Source organism: Toxorhynchites rutilus, chromosome 3, assembly GCF_029784135.1.
Source record: "Toxorhynchites rutilus septentrionalis strain SRP chromosome 3, ASM2978413v1, whole genome shotgun sequence".
Taxonomy (NCBI): domain Eukaryota; kingdom Metazoa; phylum Arthropoda; class Insecta; order Diptera; family Culicidae; genus Toxorhynchites; species Toxorhynchites rutilus.
This window is the reverse complement of record NC_073746.1, coordinates 304,704,730-304,724,641: the sequence shown is the minus strand read 5'-3', so window position 1 is coordinate 304,724,641 and position 19,912 is coordinate 304,704,730. Positions and strand designations below refer to the sequence as shown.

Below are 19,912 nucleotides of genomic sequence, written 5' to 3'. Positions count from 1 at the left end.
TAAATATATATTTGTAGCTTTGATCTACAGCGATCTAACAGCGAAGTTGATCCAAAGAATTTCTTTCCGTAATCTGAACACCAGCCTATCGGGTGTTTGCTGCCTTTCGAATGAAACACAAATTTCTGCATAACTCGAGAACTAATCAATCTAATGGTATCAAATAGAACCAAATTTGGCATGTGAAGGTTTTATGAGCCACGAAACGTATTCATGGTGAATAAGCACTTCTCCCCCCTCTCTAGAGGGGGAGAGAAGTGGGCTGCCATACAAACTCATTAGGAAATAAAAAAATACGGGTCTAATGTTATGCGATAAAGATCAAAATTACCACTTTTGATTAAAATCTGAGAACCACTATATTTTAAATGAATAAAAACACGTTATATGTGATTTGCAAAATACCTCAATTTATTTATTGAAAGTATTTTTCGGACGATCCATGCGGTGAAAATACTCCGGAAGTGATGGCTTCCGTCCTGTACGAGATTAGGAGATTTCTGGGCGGTTCCATAATATTACATATATTTCAATAAAAAATATTCCAACCAAACATGACAATTAAAATTTTTCGGAAAACTCTGAAGGAAAAAGGGAAAATTCGGAAAATTAAATTCCCATATGTTCTACAATTACATAGTGACATGTGCTGTTAGTCCATTTGATATTTGCGCTAGCGAGATTGATCTTTGTTCGAAACTTTAAATGGATTTTAATGTGATGAAACGCACTCCAATATCTTCTTCTATCTATACCAAAAGAAAAGGAACGCCGGATGTGGTGATAAGAGCAGAACTCGAGGAAGGAATTGTCAGAAATAGGGCTGTCTTTATTCTATCATATTTTCTGTATAAAACATTTATTCCATGTAACGTAGAAACATGTTATTTGCAAGTGGTTGAAAAATATTGAACAAGAATTGTGTCTGAAAATAATCTGACATTATAATGATGAGTTTTGGTAGAAGTACTAGGAATTTTAAGGTAAATACAACGGGGTCCATTAGAAGGTCAATCAATGAACAGTTCTGCGATTGGACTCATGGACTTGTGCTTAAAGGGTGTGTCACATCAAATTGCATCACGGAAAAAACGCTGTAGATATTTAATTTTTAGGAATTATATCTTCAGCTTTCGCTTATAATCAGATAAGAGTGTATAGATCACGTTGGCCATGCTTCACTGTCAATTTTTCGTAAATTTGGAAAAAGAGCGTCGTGAATTAATCCTGCGCACTCATTTCGAGAATCCGGAGTTGTCACATCGGGACATCGGTAAGATGCTGGGAATCGTCCAATCCACAGTCAGCAGAGTACTAAAACGATACTTCGAGAACCTAACCATCGACCGGAAGATGAAGAACGGCAAAAATGGATGCTCCGTCAGTGAAAAAGATCACAAGCGCGTAGTTAAGCAGTTTAGACGTGATCCGAGAAGTTCGGTCCGGGATGTCGCCAATAAGCTGAATTTGTCAAGTTCATTCGTCCAGCGGACCAAGCAGCGGGAGGGCCTGCGTACATACAAGGTTCAGAAGGCTCCTAACCGCGACGAAAGGCAAAACATGGTGGGGAAGACGCGAGCCCGGAAGCTGTACACCGAAATGCTGACGAAGCCGCATTGCCTGGTAATGGACGACGAAACCTACGTCAAAGCGGACTTTCGTCAGCTGCCGGGCCTGTTGTTCTTCTCCGCAGAGGACAAATTCAGCGTTCCGGAGGAGATTCGCAAGCAGAAACTATACAAGTTTGCCAAAAAGTACATGGTGTGGCAAGCGATCTGCTCTTGCGGAAAGCGAAGCGCCCCCTTCGTGATGACCGGCACGGTAAACGGGCAGGTTTACCTTAAGGAGTGCCTACAGAAGCGCTTACTACCACTATTGAAGCAGCACGAGGGCCCGACCATCTTCTGGCCGGATCTCGCATCGTGCCACTATTCAAGGGACGTGTTGGAGTGGTACTAAGCCAACGGGGTCACCTTCGTGCCAAAGGAAATGAACCCGCCCAACTCGCCGGAGCTTCGCCCAATAGAGAAATATTGGGCGATTATGAAGCAGGCCCTCCGGAAGAACCCAAAAGTTGTCAAATCGGAGGCGGACTTCAAGAGAAAATGGATTTCTGTTCAAAAAAAAACTACAACCTGACGTTGTACAGAACCTTATGGACGGGGTAAAGAGGAAGGTGTGAGCATACGGGCTTGGGCTCGAAGTATGAATAAAAAGAAAATGCCAAAAGTTGTCTAATAGTTTTTATTTTACTGTCTAAAATTTTCAAAAGGATCGGTCTACTGGGCGAATTTCTACAGCGTTTTTTCCGTGATGCAATTTGATGTGACACACCCTTTAGTAAGAAAACGTGAATGTTTGAAGGTATTGATAACAAAAAATAAATGTTGGGCGGGACGAAGTTTGCTGGGTCAGCTAGTAGTCTATATGCATACATATTATGTAGAGTTCCACAATCCTACAATTTTATGAGTAAATACGAGTATTTACGTGCTCACGCGAAAAAAAACGCAAATGTTGTTGCCATATTTGCGCTAATTTATGTTTTTGATTAATTTAAGGTAATCAAGGCCTTTTCTAACCACCAGTTTTCTCGGGACCGAAAGGAGTGTTTTGGGTTGGCGGAAAAATATACTTCGCAAGACCACGTGCTCGATGTCGCAGCCTTGGCAATTAACGCGTTTACATTAACTCATAAAATTAGTGATTTGAGGTGGATTATTGTCTGTAGTATGAAGACAATCACCAAGGATTCTTTTGTAGATGTACTTAAACACCATATGAGAAATCCTCTGTGGAAAATTAAATAATTAAGTCGTCTTATCTGCTGTAGCGCATTTTTTTTATTTTTCTTATCTGCTGTAGCGCTTTTTTTTTCGCTCGAAGAGGAAAATTGAACGCCTCGACGAGAGTGCGAGAATCGTAATGCGTACGTCATAGAGATACTCATTCCCACGGAGCAAATTCTTGTTACGAGATGTAAACAAAACGAGGAAGGAAAGCAACTCAATTATTCGAACTAGATTCAGTCTAGCAATGCTTTGGTCAACTTAGAGATACCAAGAGAAAATCATTTTGTTATGATGGAAGAGGATTCATCGTTAGTCGCATTTTGTACAGATCGCGATCTGTGCAGTTTGCGATTAGTCGTAAATCGCATCATGCTCCCTTGTTTCCCCTCCTTGGACGTTAGTGCAGTTCAAGAAGAAGTAAAAGTACTCTAATTGAACGGATTTCAATAACCTTTTAAAACACAGAACATATTATTTTAATGTGAATGCGAAGATATTTTTTAAAAATGTTGATTTATTGTTTCCATGTAGTGTTTACCTGTACCCCCTCCTGGACAAGGGTGAACATTTTCGTACTAAACCATACCTCCCCCCCCCCCTACTCTCTGCAGTTGTAATCGTTGGTACACCTTTTACTTGATACTACTGAAAATTCGGTAATTGACGCCATTCCTGAGATCGAAGAGGAGGTCGGTTTTCGACCACTCTTCCATACTTGTTCCTTCATATTCACTCTACGAACTTATGAGCTCTTCAAGCACTTAGTTACCCAGAGTTCTCATTCTCACCGAGGTTTCATTTATTTTGAAACTAAGAGGATTTCATTTCAAGCTAGGTAAAACATTTCAATATGCCCAGCACCGAGTTTTATTACTTTTTTTCAAATAACAACTTATCGCTATATGCTGTTCTGTTCTCAATGAGGGTTTCACTCATCGGTCATCGCTGTATAATAAAACGACTCTCTAACTAAACCGGATAGTCGATAACTTGTGCCACTGGTTCATCCTCGGCGCACAATCCCTTGTACTTCGTATTGCACCCCTTGGTACACTGGGAACATGGTTCGCCGGCGACGTAGATTGGAATTCCAACGAAGTCATTAAAGGAATAATTACACACCAAGTAAATCTGGATCCAACCTTTGTCGGGCTTCCATTGGGTTATGCCGCATCCCAACTTGTTGACCTTATCCGAGCCCAAAACGGCGAAATGGAACACCATGATGCTGTAGGAATAGGAATGATTTGAAACATTTTCGAGTAATCAACTAATTATCATCATACTAACCTCTTGCCAGGATCGTACATGGTATTAACCATGTTCTGATTGACGTCGTGTCGCTCATCCCACCAGCTGGTAATTAGATTTGGAACCTGCGCGTTGACGTCAATAGTATCTGCTGAGGTCGCAAAGTAGTTAATGTTTTGGCCTGAGTTTTTAAACAAATCGGTGTTGTGGCAAGCGTCGTGACCGCGAATACAACGGTTCGAGTTCATCTGGGCCGTTTCGGCCAGCTCATCGTCCCATGTCTATTTCAAGAAACAATCAAAAGTATTAACACAACTGAGTGAATTGTATAAATTTCATTCCAAAACCGACCAAGGTGGGCATCACTGCCGCTTTCGGCAACCATTCTACACCACCGGTTGCCAGAGTGCTACGGTACTTATTGTGGGTATCCAAAATAAGCTGCTTCAGCTGGGCGGTCATTTCTATCGGTTTGGCCCCCTTGGGACACTTGGGACCCAACTTTCCATCGTTCTTGCACCCGATATGTGCCTTTCCCGAGGGACAAAGTTTGTGATCGCAGTAGTCTGTACTGTAAGACCGCTTCAGTGATGCCAGCAGCACCACCAGCCAAATCCAAGCTGTAGAAAAAGAAATGAACCGGGAGGTCGTTATCAAATATGTCAAATATGAATTTAATCTAGATGAAGGACACAATTGTTTTCTGGGGGTACCTAAAGGAAGCGTTTTCAATGAACATGACTACAGTTTGTACAGTTTGTTTGGCGAATCTTCTTCTTTCTTCTTAAATAGCACTAACGTTCCTGGAGGAACTTCGCCGTCTGAATGTAGTATTACTTGCGTCATTTTCATTAGTACTTAGTTGAGATTTCTATGCCAAATAACACGCCTTGAATGCATTCTGAGTGCAAAGCTCTGGAATACGCGTGACCACAGTGCAAGACGGAGAAAATTTATTTGATGGAAAATTACCCCGACCAGAACGGGAATCGAACCCGAACCCCCGGCATGTTAGGCTTGACGCTAACCTCTCAGCCACGGGAGCACGAATTCAGAGGCGAATCGTTGAATAACATGCACCCCTTCACCCCTGTCATCACTAATGTCCGATTTATAGGTCACAATCGCCTCCAGTGCGCATTGAGTGGTGTCTCGGTATGTCCAATTAGAGGCAACTCTCTGTACAACCATTGTTAGTAGAAGGTATTTCTATATTTATTTCTTTTATTTCTGATAAGCTTTTTTAAAATGATCACATTTGTCCATTTTGTCATATCCAAAAAACAGGAAGTGGGTTATATCTATGGTATAACCGCAAGGGTGACGTAGGACTATCGTTGATTTAGAGATCATTTGTTTGAAGTTGAATCTAAATCCATTCTGAATGAATGTGTAAATGAATATTTGGGGGACTTCGAAAACGAGAGCGTTTCGTTGGAGGCACAAGGTTCTTCACAAGGATAATCTTCAGAAGATTTCCTGCTAACTTCACTTGATTGAAAACTCACAAAACCAATTGTATTTGGTCGCAGCATCATATGAATAGAAAACATTAAAATAAACTCTTTCGCTTGAATGTAATTCTCAATTCCAAGGGGAACTGGCAGATTATTTTTCAGCAACGATCATTTCTTTCCAGGTTTCTTCTCGATAACCAGCAAACGAAAAGAGTTGCGCGCGTGCATGTGTGTGTGTGGCGGCTGCTTCGATGTCTTCCCGGGGAACCGTTTTTCGATGCTGATACTCTCCTGGTCACCTTCTCTTCTCCTTCTGATCGATCGGCTTTTCTGCGCTCCCTCACAGTTAAAACAAACTGATTGCGTTTCAGGTCAGGTCAGGCCAGGTAATGAATCCTTCGATCCCTCGATCCTTCGCCGTTCAGCTCGTTCAGCTCGTCCAGCTAGTTCAGCTCGTTCAGTAACGATGTTGTCTTGTCGATGTCCTCACGGAAAATGAATGCGTTTCATGATGATGATGTTGGATTAAAGAGGCTTTAAACTTTTCAGTTCATTCGCCTCTAATCGAATGCGTTTCACCACCAGAATATCGTTTCACCACCAGAATATCGTTTCACCACCAGAATATCGTTTCACCACCAGAATAAATGCTTTTTGTGCGCGATTGAATCGAGAGAAGGTATGGTTTACGATAGCAATTTGGAAGGCAAACTAGAGGGGAATGAACTCTCTGAGTTTGAAACTTTCGGAGACTGAGCAATAATCGATTGAAAATTATATAATTTTCGCGAAACGAAACATTTTCCGTTGCATACGCATACAATATTGGATACGAAAATATCCTACTGATGGGGAAGAATAACCTTCAGAAGCTTTCCTGCTAATTACACTTGGTTGAAAAATTACAAAATCAAATGTATTTGGTCGCTGTGTTATATGGTTAGAAAACATTAAAATAAACTCTTTCACATGAATGTAGTTTTTTAATTCCCAGGGGAACTGGCAGATTATTTTTCAGCAACGATTAGATTTTTCCAGATTTTCCTCGATACTTGAAGCCCACCGGTGGTTAATGATAACTCGATAACCACCTGTTAATAGCACTTGATTAAACAATATTTGGTCACAGTGTTACATGAATAGAAAACATTAAAGTAAACTCTTTCGCATGAATGTATTTTTCAATTCCTACGGGAACTGGCAGATTATTTTTCAGCAACGATTAGATTTTTCCATTCCATTCCTTCTTTAAGCGTGATTCATTCTGCTTCGGATCAACGGAACAGTATGATAATCATTTCATACAAAAGATAAAATGTCCAAGAGTTATATCATTTCTATTTATTGACTCGAAAAATTGTTTCAATAGCTTAATGATAGCTTGGAAAACAGGTTATTGAAATCATACGTATCCGTATGTAGCGCGCCCACTTGGAAGCCCATTAATCCTATTGGAATGTGAGATGGGGAAGCTCATACTCACGTCTATGCATTATGCTGTACTCTTCCAATTAATTTCGTTTTTGCAGGCCGAACTGAAAAATTTTCAGTTGAGTTAACTGTACTGTAAAAGAAGTAATGCTTTTGAATCCGGACACTGCATTTCATTCAAAATCATACCACAGCCATAACATTTTTTTTCATGTTCAATTTATGCGATTAATAGTTACTAATATAGTTACTGATAGTTACTTGATACTTACTAATCAATCGTATTAATTCAGCATGCACGAAATGTTGTGTCTGCGGTATGATATTGAATGTAACACAAAGTGTCCGGATTCAAATACATTACTGTATAATTACTTCGATGTTATTCTTTTCTCTCTCAGGCTAAGCTAAGAATATAATAAAGAGGGTGGGGTTTACATTCAAGTCTGTTATGGTATATAATATCACGCTTCCTTTGCTTTCGTTCATTTCTTACTCTACTCTCGCACCGTGAGGACTTGTTTGTTTGGGACCAAGAAGACAGCTCGTTAGTCTTTCGGTGGTAAGGCACCATGAAAGCAGCTCGGATAAGCGCACCAGCCGCAGAAAGCGTGAAGAAGCCACATCGCTATCGACCGGGAACTTTAAGTGAAATTCGTCGCTTTCAGAGGTCGAACAAACTGCTGATCCGCAAGCTACCTTTGCAGCGTTTGGTTTGTGGAATTGCCCGGAACTTCAAAACCGACTTGCTCGTCAAACTTCGCGGTTATGGTACTGCAGGAGGCCTATTCGAAGATACCAATTTGTGTGCTATCCACGCAAAGCGCGTCACATTATGCCCAAGGATGTCCTTGGCCCATCGTATCCGAGGAGAGCGTGCTATTAGCTTAGCATATAATCAGCAGCCCTTTTCAGGGCTCCTAATTCGATGTATTAGAGTTCAGGAAAGTTTTTTGCGGGCCGAACTGAAGGGAGCATTTAGCGAAAATCGTGTTGTCGATGACAATTCGATACCGATAGGTGCCATGGATATGGATTTTGATAGTGAAGAATATGAAATACATGACATGATGCAGTGAATATTTCCCCATATCGAAGAAATCACTTTGATGAAACTGCATTATAAAGTTATTTGTGTACTAATGGCGCAATCTATAGTCGATTCTAATTTGCGCTGGGTATTTCCTCGGAGGATTCGATTCCTCCTTTGAGCGTTATTAATCTGTTTCCGGCAAAAGGAAGTACTATGATAATCACATTATTCGGAAGATAAAATGAAGATGTTTTCTGCTAATTTCCTTCAACCTTCAAACATCTCTTTCTCCCGTTTGTCGTTTTTGCGTTCGCTAATCCTTTCTCACAACACCCATTTCTCGTTTGAGAAACTGTTGAGTAAACATCGTTTGCCAGTGCGCGTAGAGCGGGAATTCCTAAAGATTCATTGCACCTCTAATAAATTGCCGAAAGACGTGGTCTTACGTTGATCGCAATTGATTGAAAAATCCAAAACGAAATGTATTTGGTCGCAGCAATATATGAGTAGGATGCAAATAATCGCTCGAAAATGACATGATTTTCGCGATGTGTAACATTTTCCGTTTTTCATGTTATGCATCCAATATTGGATACGAAAATTATCTACTGATGGGGAAAAATAATATTCAGAAACTTTCCTGTCAATTGCGATTGATTGAAAAATCACAAAACCAAATGTATTTGGTTGCAGTGTTGTATGAATAGAAAACATTAAAATAAACTCTTTCGCATGAATGTATTTTTCAATTCCCAGGGGAACTGGTACGCGGAACGCGGAACGAGGGTTCCGCGCGTGTATGTATGTGTGGCGGCTGCTCCGATGTTTCAAGCGGAACCGTGGCATCACTCTCCTTCTGGTGGATTCCCTTCTGGCCTAAGGTGCACAAACAGGCTCTTGGTGACACCGTTCATCAGCGCTTTCATGAAAAACGAAGAGCTTCACAACAACAGCGACAACATGCTCCAATCGCTGTTCAATTATAACTGAGTGGGTTTACGAGCGGCGCTCGCTTATATACCGATTGGTGATTTCAATAGCCTGTTTTGAAACCAATTTTAAGGCTATTGAAACAAGTTTTTAGATGAAAAAGTAACAAGTATATAACGCGTAGACATTTTATCTTTCGAATGAAGTGTTTATCATACCATTTCGTTCAGTTGTTTAAGAGCTATTAACGCTCAAAATCTCGGTGTCCGGCGTAACGCTTTCGTTTTCGAAACTTTGATTTTACACCCCGGTATAGAAATGAAAGACGTAGTCCTACGTCAAAAAACCGTATACTGTGTGGGTAAAGCAATAACAAGAAAAAGTGGCGTTGCGTCGATAATAAATGAAAATCAGTTGATCATCACATGAGAGAGAAGGAATAATTTTCTGTTTTTTTAAATTTTTCGTATTTACATTTAGTATATCCAACTTAAATATTCTGAACGAAACAAATAAAAGCGAAAGAACAGTTCATGTTTACAGGGTGAGTAGTAATAACTGTCGTTGTTTTTGGACGTGTTTAATTAAAGATAGGTAATCTCAAATTTATCTGCATATTACGTGTAAATGTATCTGCATATTGAACAAAATTCAGGCCACAGTCAAAAAGGATCCTTCTCGGTTCTGGAATTTCGTCAAGCAGAGGAAAGTTACATACAGTATCCCTGCCACGCTGAAGTTTGGTGAAATCACTTCACACTCGAATGTGGAGGCAGCGAATATTTTTGCAACATTCTTCGAAAGCGTATTCAGCAAAGCATCGCCTGTTCAACGACAGAATTGCTATGACCATATCAAGACATTCAACATTAATCTGCCATGTATACCGTTTAATCTGGATGATATTAGGAAAGCTCTCGAAGACCTCGACTCTACTAAAGGACCTGGAACAGATGATCTACCTCCTGTGTTTTGGAAAAACTGTGACGCTTCGCTTGCGATACCTGTAGCTGCAGTTTTCAATCGCTCCATAGAAGACGGAGTATTCCCACTCGCGTGGAAAATGGCATGTATAGTTCCGATCTTCAAATCCGGAAATTCCAATTGTGTTTCCAATTATCGTGGTGTATCCATTCTCAGCTGTCTCGTTAAAGTGTTTGAGAAGCTGGTTCACGCAGTATTGTATAGAGTGACTGCACCGATCATCACTGACAGCCAGCACGGATTCATGAAACGGCGTTCAACAACAACAAACCTTATGTGCTATTTGTCAGCAATATCACGTTCTTTTGAATCAAAGCGACAAATGGATTCAGTTTATGTTGACTTCGCGAAAGCATTCGATACAGTACCGCACAATCTCATCATTCAAAAAATGAATCACATTGGTTTTCCCTCATGGATTACCAAATGGATATACTCGTACTTATCGGATCGTAAAGCTTTCGTTATTGTTAATTCCGTGCGCTCTAGAATATTCACAATTCCATCTGGTGTGCCACAAGGAAGTGTTCTCGGCCCGGTTCTGTTTATTATTTATCTTAACGACCTATGTGAGCTACTTTCCACATCCAAGCTTTTATTCGCCGATGATCTCAAAATTTACAGTGAGATTGCATCATCCATTGACTGCATCAAACTTCAAGATGATATTAATTGTTTGCTAATCTGGTGCAATGATAACGGTATGCGTGTGAATAGTAAAAAGTGTAAAGCCATATCCTACAGTCGCTGCAATAATGTCATTCGCCACCAATACCACATGGGGCTGGAGCCCATAGAACGCGCAAACTCGATCTGTGATCTAGGAGTAATGATCGACTCTAAACTGAAGTTCAATGAGCACATAGTAATCACAACCGCTAAAGCATACACTGTGCTCGGTTTCATTCGTCGCCATGCTTCTGGATTTTCTGACGTGTATTGCCTCAAAAAGTTATACTGCGCGCTAGTTCGGAGCATCATGGAATATGCTGCACCGGTTTGGTCCCCATTCCTCGTTACACAAATCGTTGCGTTGGAGCGAATCCAGAGAAGTTTCATGCGATTTGCTTTGCGACAGCTCCCTTGGAATGATCCGATAAATCTTCCGAGTTATGCTGATCGTTGCAAACTGATTGACTTGGAAACACTATCAGCCAGACGTACCAAACTACAAAGAATATTTATTTATAATCTAATAACCGGCAATGTGGACTGTCCCGAACTGTTACGTCAAGTTCCATGGAATATTCCTCCCCGTCGTTTTCGTAATTCATCGTTATTTCTTATACCATTCCATAGAACGAATTATGGTTTCAACAATAGTTTCAATTTGTGTTTACGTTCTTTCAACAATGTTAGTGATGTGTTTGATTTTACTCTGTCCAAGAATGTGTTTAGTACTAGAATAAGAAACTTAGAATAATTTAGATCTTAAGGTTTCAGTCTGTACGACGTTGTCGAAGATGGTGAAATAAAATTAAAAAAAAAATATTTGCGTTTAGAGTATATTCAAATGCCAACACAGCATGTAAGTTTGTTTTGAATATTATTTCACTCAAGAGTCATGGTAATCATGGATGCAAAAAGGGAACTTATGATGAGTCTGTTTTTGAAAAATGTTCGACTTTTGAAGACTTTGAAGAAGCCGAAACCACTCGAAATAAACGAAAGATTCATCTTTCGTACCATCGAGCGATACAAGAAAACCGGTTCTTGAAAAATACTCCCAAAACATGGCCGTAAACGCAAGAGTCCGCAAGGAGTCCTGAAGCCATCAAACAAGTAAGAGAGCCGTCAGTTTGGACGTAAGAAGACTAAGGAACCGGTTATTTCGCAAAAAATTGACATTTTAGATAACATTAGAATATAAAATATTATTAATAATAAAGGGTCTGATCACAAACGGTGAAAAAAGAATGAAGTGTATATAAACTTGAATACAATTCATTTGGTTTTCACCGTGAAGTGACGTTCGTGAGCCCAAAAAATCATAATGAAATAAAATAAATAAAATAATAAAAATTATTTGAAAAGTTATTTTCATTACCAGTCCCGGAACCAAATTGACATACTGTATATAACTATAATAAGATCCCTAGCCTGAAAAAATTGTTCATTCACCCTTTGAAAAATAATAATTTTAGATCAGATACTCTAAATTATATTGAATCTCCCTTTCACAAGACCGCTAGAAATACACATAGAAATAAAAGCTAAATCTGTTTTTGTGCTTTGACCATAATATACTGTGAGCAAGTTAGCTTGATGTTATTATGCTAATAGAAGATTAACGTAAATAGAAAAAAGTCCAGGGCAATAATCTTAGCCCTCTGATATGATGAGGAATGAAATTTTATCATGAAAAATTATCATCCGGACGAGGATGTGGTGTTTTGGCCGGACCTGGCCTCCGTCCATTACGCGAGGAAGTCGCTGGAGGAGATGAACCGCTTGAAGATAGATGTTGTTCCGAAGTTCGCAAACCTTCCAAACGTCCTCCAGCTGCGTCTCATCGAGCATTTCTGGGTAAACCTGAAGCGGAGGGTCTAGTTCAACAATTTCGTGGAGAAAACGGAGGAGAAACTAATAAATAAAGCTAAGAAATAACTGAAAAACATACCAACAAATAAGTTTTTTGACACCAAGGGCGAAAATTCCGGACAACTGCTGAGGAGTCGTCCGACAGGGCGTCAACATATTGTTGTAACATGGTCAATAAAAATATGTTCTATGGAAAATATTTCCCATAAATTTATCATTTATAGTTTTTTTTATCACCATCTGAAAATTATCAATTGTTTAATGCAAGCGTTATTATTCCAGGTATATAGAATATTATAACACTGGGAAATAATTCCGTCTATTTTCAGTTCCAGAGAGTTTAGACATCTGCGAATAATATTCTACTATTGCTGCTTCAAGGTTTCACACGAGAACAAATTTTACAGACAATCGGTTTTGTTGTAACTGTTTTACTTTGATATTTTGTGTTAAACCAAAACCGCTTATAAACCGCAGTTCAAGCGGTTTTGATCCTCTGTCTCAGGATAAGCTTCGCAAAAAGTTTTCAGGAAACTTTTCCTATACAATAAAGAATCATGAGAATGATTCGGATATAAATAAGCAAAGATAAAAAACTTGCAACGGAGTGTGCACCCCATGTCACCCCATTAATTGAAACCGGGAGATGTTGAAAAATATTCTACTTGCGAACAGTTTAGTACAAGGTAAAAATAAACATGATAAAATATAAAAAATCTATATGAAATATAAATAAAGATTCTACTAGAAAAAAAAACACTATTTTGTGTAAAACTTTTTTATTGCATGAATGAAAATTGTTGAAATTTTGGGTAAAACTAGTTTAGAGTATAATGTTTACATGTGCAAAATTTCGTCACAATCTGTCATGCGGTTATTGAGATGGCTTCCAACTTGCAAACTAAAGTACCAGAGTGAAGGTGCCTCAATTTATTCACCAAAAATGGTAGACGTTTTGGAAGAAGCACTTCCGGGTAGCTAGTCACTCTCTTGAAGCGGAGATCTGCACGGCCGTTCTACGCATAGTTGTCCCATGTTCTAAAATCAGCAACTGAGAAAAACGCAATAAATATTTTCTACAATATTTGTCTACCAAAAGCTTTAGGCATTTCATTTTAGCAATACACTGGGTTTTTTATAAGCAAAAAACTATTGTTTAATGAAATGTAAACAGATCACCTCACTTGAATCAATCAATAACGGTTGCGGCACTGCAGTGGAACTCCATACAAATCACTGACTAAAAAGTGTCCACATTTTTATCGCTTGTTTACGTGAAGAATATAATTTTTTCAGGCACACTTGATTTGAGAGTGTATCGATTTCTAGCTGTCCTGACGCAAGGTCTTTAATGAAGAATGAGTAGATGGGAAGGTTCATATAAACATGTTTATAATTACATAAGTTTATTCAAATATTAATATTGCCCTTATTTAACTATTCAGTGCAATTTTATCAAAATTTGAAAGAGAAATTAAAAAAGGAATTTTTTTTTCAATATTTTACTGAGATGGTTATGAAAAATCCATGATTACCCTTGCTTTATTATAGGGGCTTTATTATATTAGGGGTTTTTGGGGCCGGGGAAGGTTTTCGTGATATTTTGAGACCCCTCCCCCCTCTCTAAGGGGGGGCTGCCATACAAATGAAACACAAATTTCTGCATTACTCGAGAATTAATCAAGCAAATGAAACCAAATTTGGCATGTGGAGGTTTTAGGATGCAATAAGTGTTTCTATGGTGTTAAGATACTCCTTCCCCCTCTCTTAGAGGGGGCTGCCATACAAATGAAACACAAATTTTTGCATTACCCGAGAATTAATCAAGCAAATTAAACCAAATTAGGCATATGGAAACTTTAGGGTGCAATGAATGTTTCTATGGTGGTTAGATACCCCTCCCCCCACTCTTAGGGGTGGCTGCCAAACACAAATTTCTGCATTACTCGAGAATTAATCAAGTAAATGGGCGGGACGAAGTTTGCCGGGTTAGCTAGTATATATATACATATATAAAGTGAATTATATCACATTCACTATTCAAGGAAGGTAATGATATTTTGTAGCATCAATCCAAATGCAGTAATCCTAATTATTATTATGGCCGCACTAAAAGACATGAAAAACAAAAAGAAAAACGCGAACTTTGAAATTTGTGAATGCCAAACTGATATAGTGGTTTTCAGATTTTCGTGAAAATTGGTAGCTTGTTTTCGTTATGGTAAAATATTGAACCTGTAATATTTTTTTTGGGTGATTCGATTTTGTTCACTTTTTCCCAAAAATGACTTTTATCAAAAACTCATAACGTTTGAACCGCTAAGCCGATTCAGATGATCAATACATTTGAAGTTAATTAGCTAGTCTTTTTTTTTTTTGGAAAAATATCAAACTTGCAAGAAATTTGAATTTTGTTTTCGTAATTCTTTATAGTATCCGTTTTTATAGTTTACATGGTTTCGGCACCAACGGCGCTATATTTTTCTATATTTTTTTTTTTGAAAACTGAAGATTTTTTTACACATTTACATTTTTTTATTAAAAATTAGATATGTTCTTTTTGGAGTGAAAATTTTTTAAAGTTTACCGATAGTTCGGAATATTATTTTCTTCCCCTTTTTCCTATTCTCAAAAATTCATAACATTTGAACTGCTACAGCGATTCAGATGATCGATATATCAAATTAAAGCCTATAATTTTTTAGAAAAATATTGCACTAGCGAAAAAAAAATTGGGAAATTATTGACTTAAATTAACTATGTCGATTATCTGAATCGGTTCAGTAGATCAAAAGTTATGAATTTTTGAAAAGCGTCATTTTTGGAAAATAGGAGAAAAATTATTTTTTGAACCATCAATTAAATTTGAAAAATTATAATTCAAAAACGAAGAAGAACACATTTTTTGATATGTTATCTAAAAAATCCTCAGCTTTTGAAAAAAAATATAAAAATATATAGCGCCCCTGAATGAAAACTATAAAGAACAATTACGATCAATAATTAAAAAAACAAAATTACTTTTTGTTGCAAGTATAGTATTTTTTCAAAAAAACCTAGCTAACTGGCCAATTTGATATGTCGATCATCTGAATCGGTTTAGTAGTTCAAAAGATATGAATTAAAAAAAATATATTTTTGAAAAGGGGGAAAAACTAGATTTTTTGAACCACCCTAAAATGGAATGGAATCTAATATTTAACGAAAAGGAACAAAACTACCAATTTACACGAAAATTTGAGAACCACTATGTCGGTTTGGCATGGAAGATATATAATACTAAAAAAATATTTTTGGTTAATTTCACCTGCAACTAAAAAGCTGATTACTAGAAACTAATTGACGTTAACGTTTCATTGCCTTGTAAATTCTGGATACAATACCAACAGAGGGTATTTTAACAAATAAAAATGGCTTTCGAAACTGAAAAAAAAGAAATTAATTCAGAAATCATATTTTTATGTTGTTTTTTAAGCGTACATACATCATTTAGTCGTATAATTATTGTATCATTCATTTTATTCCGATGAGAATGCTTTAAAATATTTCAACTGATGCTCTTACCACATGTTAATTTTTTTATTCAATGTTCAGTTTCTATGGCGAAGCTTCATTCGTAAATTACACATTTGTCATCATTGGTGGAATACGACCATAAATGTTGTTCTGAATAGCACAGCAAGTTATAATTACAATACATATGGGTTTATTTTGATAATGCATTATACATAAACCGATAAAAATGCATTATAATATTAGTCCACAGCGTTTCAACGCCTATATGTATATTTCACTCAATTTTCAGTTCGTAATTTCTATCCCATTCGCCGTGTTTATCATGATGATGCTAACATTAATAACATTACACCCTTTTTAGAGACATCTCAACAATATGTTCAATTTTTAGAGCGTAAACCATCTGTCAATTTTTTCACTGTTTACATTTTCTTGCCACAAATCGTTGCCACTTTTTTCTCTCAAGTTCCACTTCTCTTCTCTGGTTGCGGGCTTAAAAATTCATGGTGGGACAATTATGCATAGAATATCAACATGGGACAATTGAACTTGATGTTTGATGTTTTTCGAAAAACTGGGAACAAACAATAAGTTTTTTTGAGTTTTTCCGAACGATAATGAATAAAAACATCGTTCTATGAAGAAAGGCGTGATATAAATATAAATCTCATTGTTATCAGGCATTCACTAACAAGGTGTACACGTGTTCTGTTAAACTTTTTATTATTTGTTTGAGAATTAGTTTATTTTTCCAAACCAGATATAAGTACAATAGTCCTGCTGAAAGCATGACATAAAATTTTTGTTCTTGAATCGATTCATTTATTATGTATCTACAAAAAATACATGGTGGGACAGTTATGTATAGAATATCAACATGGGACAATTGAACTTGATGTTTGATGTTTTTTAAAAGCTGGGAACAAACTATAACTTTGTTGTGTTTTTCCGGAAGATTAGGCATGAAAACATCGTTTTATGAAGAAAAGTGAAAATTGTCAAAAAGTGACATGGGACAACTATGCTTAGAAGGGCAGTGCAGTCCATGCCAGAAAACACGGAGTTTTTCGCTGACTATAATGTAATAAACTATGGAAAATACTCCCTTTCAAATTAGAAATATTGCGAATCAGTCCCACTGTAAATTATTAAACAAAATGCACCTATTCTAAAATCTAAATATTAGGCTGTCAAAAAAGTCCTGCGGTATTTCCGCGAGGTGTCGTTGTAAGCGCGTAGTTTTTGTTGTATTCATTGTATCGAGTCATACTATTGCTTGTTGGAAAAGTATTTTTGCTATAATATAGCTATAATATAGTCCTTGACAGTGTTTTGCTTGGATAAGTCGTTCGTGAGTTATAGTGTCGCAAATATGGAGCAAAATAAAGAGAAAATCCGACATATTTTACAGTACTACTATGACAAAGGCAAAAATGCATCTCAAGCTGCCAATAAAATTTGTGCAATTTATGGACCCGATACAGTTTCCATTTCCACCGCACAACGATTGTTTCAACGTTTTCGTTCTGGTGTAGAGGTCGTCGAAGATGCGCCACGCTCCGGAAGGCCTGTCGTCGAAAATTGCGACAAAATCGCTGAATTAGCCGAGAAAGACCGGCATAGTAGCAGCCGTAGCATCGGCCAAGAGCTGGGGATAAGTCATCAAACCGTTATTAACCATTTGAAGAAGCTTGGATTCACAAAGAACCTCGATGTATGGGTGCCACACACGTTGACGCAAAAAAACATCTTTGACCGTATCGACGCATGTGAATCGCAACAAAATCGACCCGTTTCTGAAGCGGATGGTGACTGGTGATGAATAGTGGGTCACTTACGACAACGTGAAGCGCAAACGGTCGTGGTCGAAGCCCGCTGAAGCGGCTCAGACGGTGGCCAAGCCTTCATTAACGGCCAGGAAGGTTCTGCTGTGTGTTTGGTGGGATTGTCAAGGAATAATCTATTATGAGCTGCTTCCCTATGGCCAAACGCTCAATTCGGACCTGTACTGCCAACAACTGGACCGCTTGAAGGTAGCACTCATGAAGAAGAGACCATCTTTGATAAACAGAGGCCGCATTGTCTTCCATCAGGACAACGCCAGGCCACACACTTCTTTGGTGACGCGCCAAAAGCTCCGGGAGCTCGGATGGGAGGTTCTTTTGCATCCGCCGTATAGTCCGGACCTTGCACCAAGTGACTACCACCTGTTCTTGTCCATGGCAAACGAGCTAGGTAGTCAGAAGTTAGCCACAAAAGAGGCCTGTGAAAATTGGCTATCCGAGTTTTTTGCCAATAAGGAAGCGAGCTTCTATAACAGGGGTATTATGAAGTTGACATCTCGTTGGGAACAAGTCATCGAACAAAACGGCGCATATTTGACTTAAAACAGATGATTGTAACTAATTTTATGAACAAATGAAAATTCAAAAAAAAATACCGCAGGACTTTTTTGACAGCCTAATAATAAGAGATAATAGGATCGCCTTGAAATAGTATTGGATATATAAAGAATTGGATATAAAACAAACTTGTCTACAATAGTTCAAGAAACGATAAACATGTGTGGCGCAAATGTCCGAAGATTCTGCCATTAATTAAAGATAGCAGCATTTGCTGCCATTCCCAGAGAACATCGACAATGCGCTGGCTAGCGAGGACGCCTCTTCTGTGCATATATCAGCTTTCTACAGTAATCCTACAACAGATTCAATGATCTGTTCCAATGGATCAACTGAACTTCGTTCATTCGAAATCGAAATCGCAACATGGTCCAATCTTAGAATACTTCGATGGAAGCGGTCCGAACTATTGGGTTGGGGAATAAGTTCATAGCGTTTTTATATTTCTTTTATTTTACAACGAATCGTTTGCTGTTTGGCAAAGGGAAAGTGTTCATTTGACCCTTGTTTTTTGGTTAAAATGAAAGCTGCGCTACGAACTTATTCCCCAATTAAATATATTGAACTTCTGATATTCAACTCCAAAAAGTATAGGAAAAGCAGCCCGCAATCCAACCATTTTAATTTTTTTTTAACATAACAGATTACGAGCTCCGTTCTTCACAATCGGTTTGTTTTATGATTTATCGACACTGAATATAATCTACAAGTTGGATGACTCCTCCGCCGAATAAAGATAAGCTTATCCACCGAATAATTTTGGTAATTTGTCCTATAGGGCATCTAAAAATCACACTTTTCAACACGGATCAACCAACCGTCTAACAATCCTAAAATCCAACATATGACAGAAATATTTCCGACATTTCTCGAACTGATGATACATTTTTCTAATCCACTTCTTAAATATATGACAATCCAACAAATACTCATGTTTCTCACATTTGGCAAACTTAACCATTTTCAGGCACAATCTTCTCACTTCTCACCGAAAACCGTACTAAACATTCGACCCAACAGCGCATCATTTTTATACAACGAAAGCTCCCAAATCTCCAATCTTGCAACCTGCCTCACCCTGATAAAGCGTTTAATTACAGGTTTAGATCTAATTAGCACAAGCCGTACGAATGAGAGCCCATTTATAAATCGAGAAGCCTATGACCCCCAATGAACCCAGATATTAAACGCACATCACACTCACTCTCCAATCGACAGATTCGATTGGTGTGAAAGGCACACGTGCGTGAGATGGACCAGAATCTCCCACAGTTCTGTGGCAATGGGGCGCGTATAGGATCCGGAGGGTAGTGCCCCACCCACCGGGCGTCACTACAATTGTTTCGAAGAAGATCGATCAAATGATTCAATGCAAATGAGTGCTTATTTTTCTTTATTGAAATCAGACGCTATAAAGCGTCCATAAGCGCCCGTTTGCAATTAGGTCAATCGAAGTTTAATTGAAGCAAGATTATGACGTTCAGATTCGATTAACAGGAGTAATTGCATTTTTACATCCCGCAACTTGTCGGTGAGCGTCGCCAGTGTAATACATTTTGTACAACGCGTGAATCC

The 19,912-nt window shown here is 38.2% G+C and overlaps 1 protein-coding gene across 1 annotated transcript; it reads right to left on the bottom strand.

Annotated features, from left to right (window-relative positions):
• Positions 1-3,643: 3,643 nt before the first annotated feature.
• On the bottom strand, positions 3,644-19,409 carry LOC129776921 (antigen 5 like allergen Cul n 1-like). Its single transcript, XM_055782864.1, has 4 exons — positions 19,280-19,409; positions 4,395-4,663; positions 4,083-4,324; positions 3,644-4,020 (listed from the first exon to the last, which is right to left on the bottom strand). The coding sequence occupies exons 1-4, from the start codon at positions 19,296-19,298 to the stop codon at positions 3,762-3,764; spliced, it is 789 nt and encodes a 262-aa protein (XP_055638839.1). The 5' UTR covers positions 19,299-19,409; the 3' UTR covers positions 3,644-3,761.
• Positions 19,410-19,912: the final 503 nt, after the last annotated feature.

What these genes read in the sequence shown, in the direction of transcription:
- LOC129776921 (XM_055782864.1), bottom strand. An exon ending in CGGCAGTGATGCCCACCTTG is followed by an intron (nt 4,325 to 4,394) that starts GTCGGTTTTGGA and finishes TTCTTGAAATAG; the next exon opens with ACATGGGACGATGAGCTGGC. An exon ending in ATGTACGATCCTGGCAAGAG is followed by an intron (nt 4,021 to 4,082) that starts GTTAGTATGATG and finishes CTATTCCTACAG; the next exon opens with CATCATGGTGTTCCATTTCG.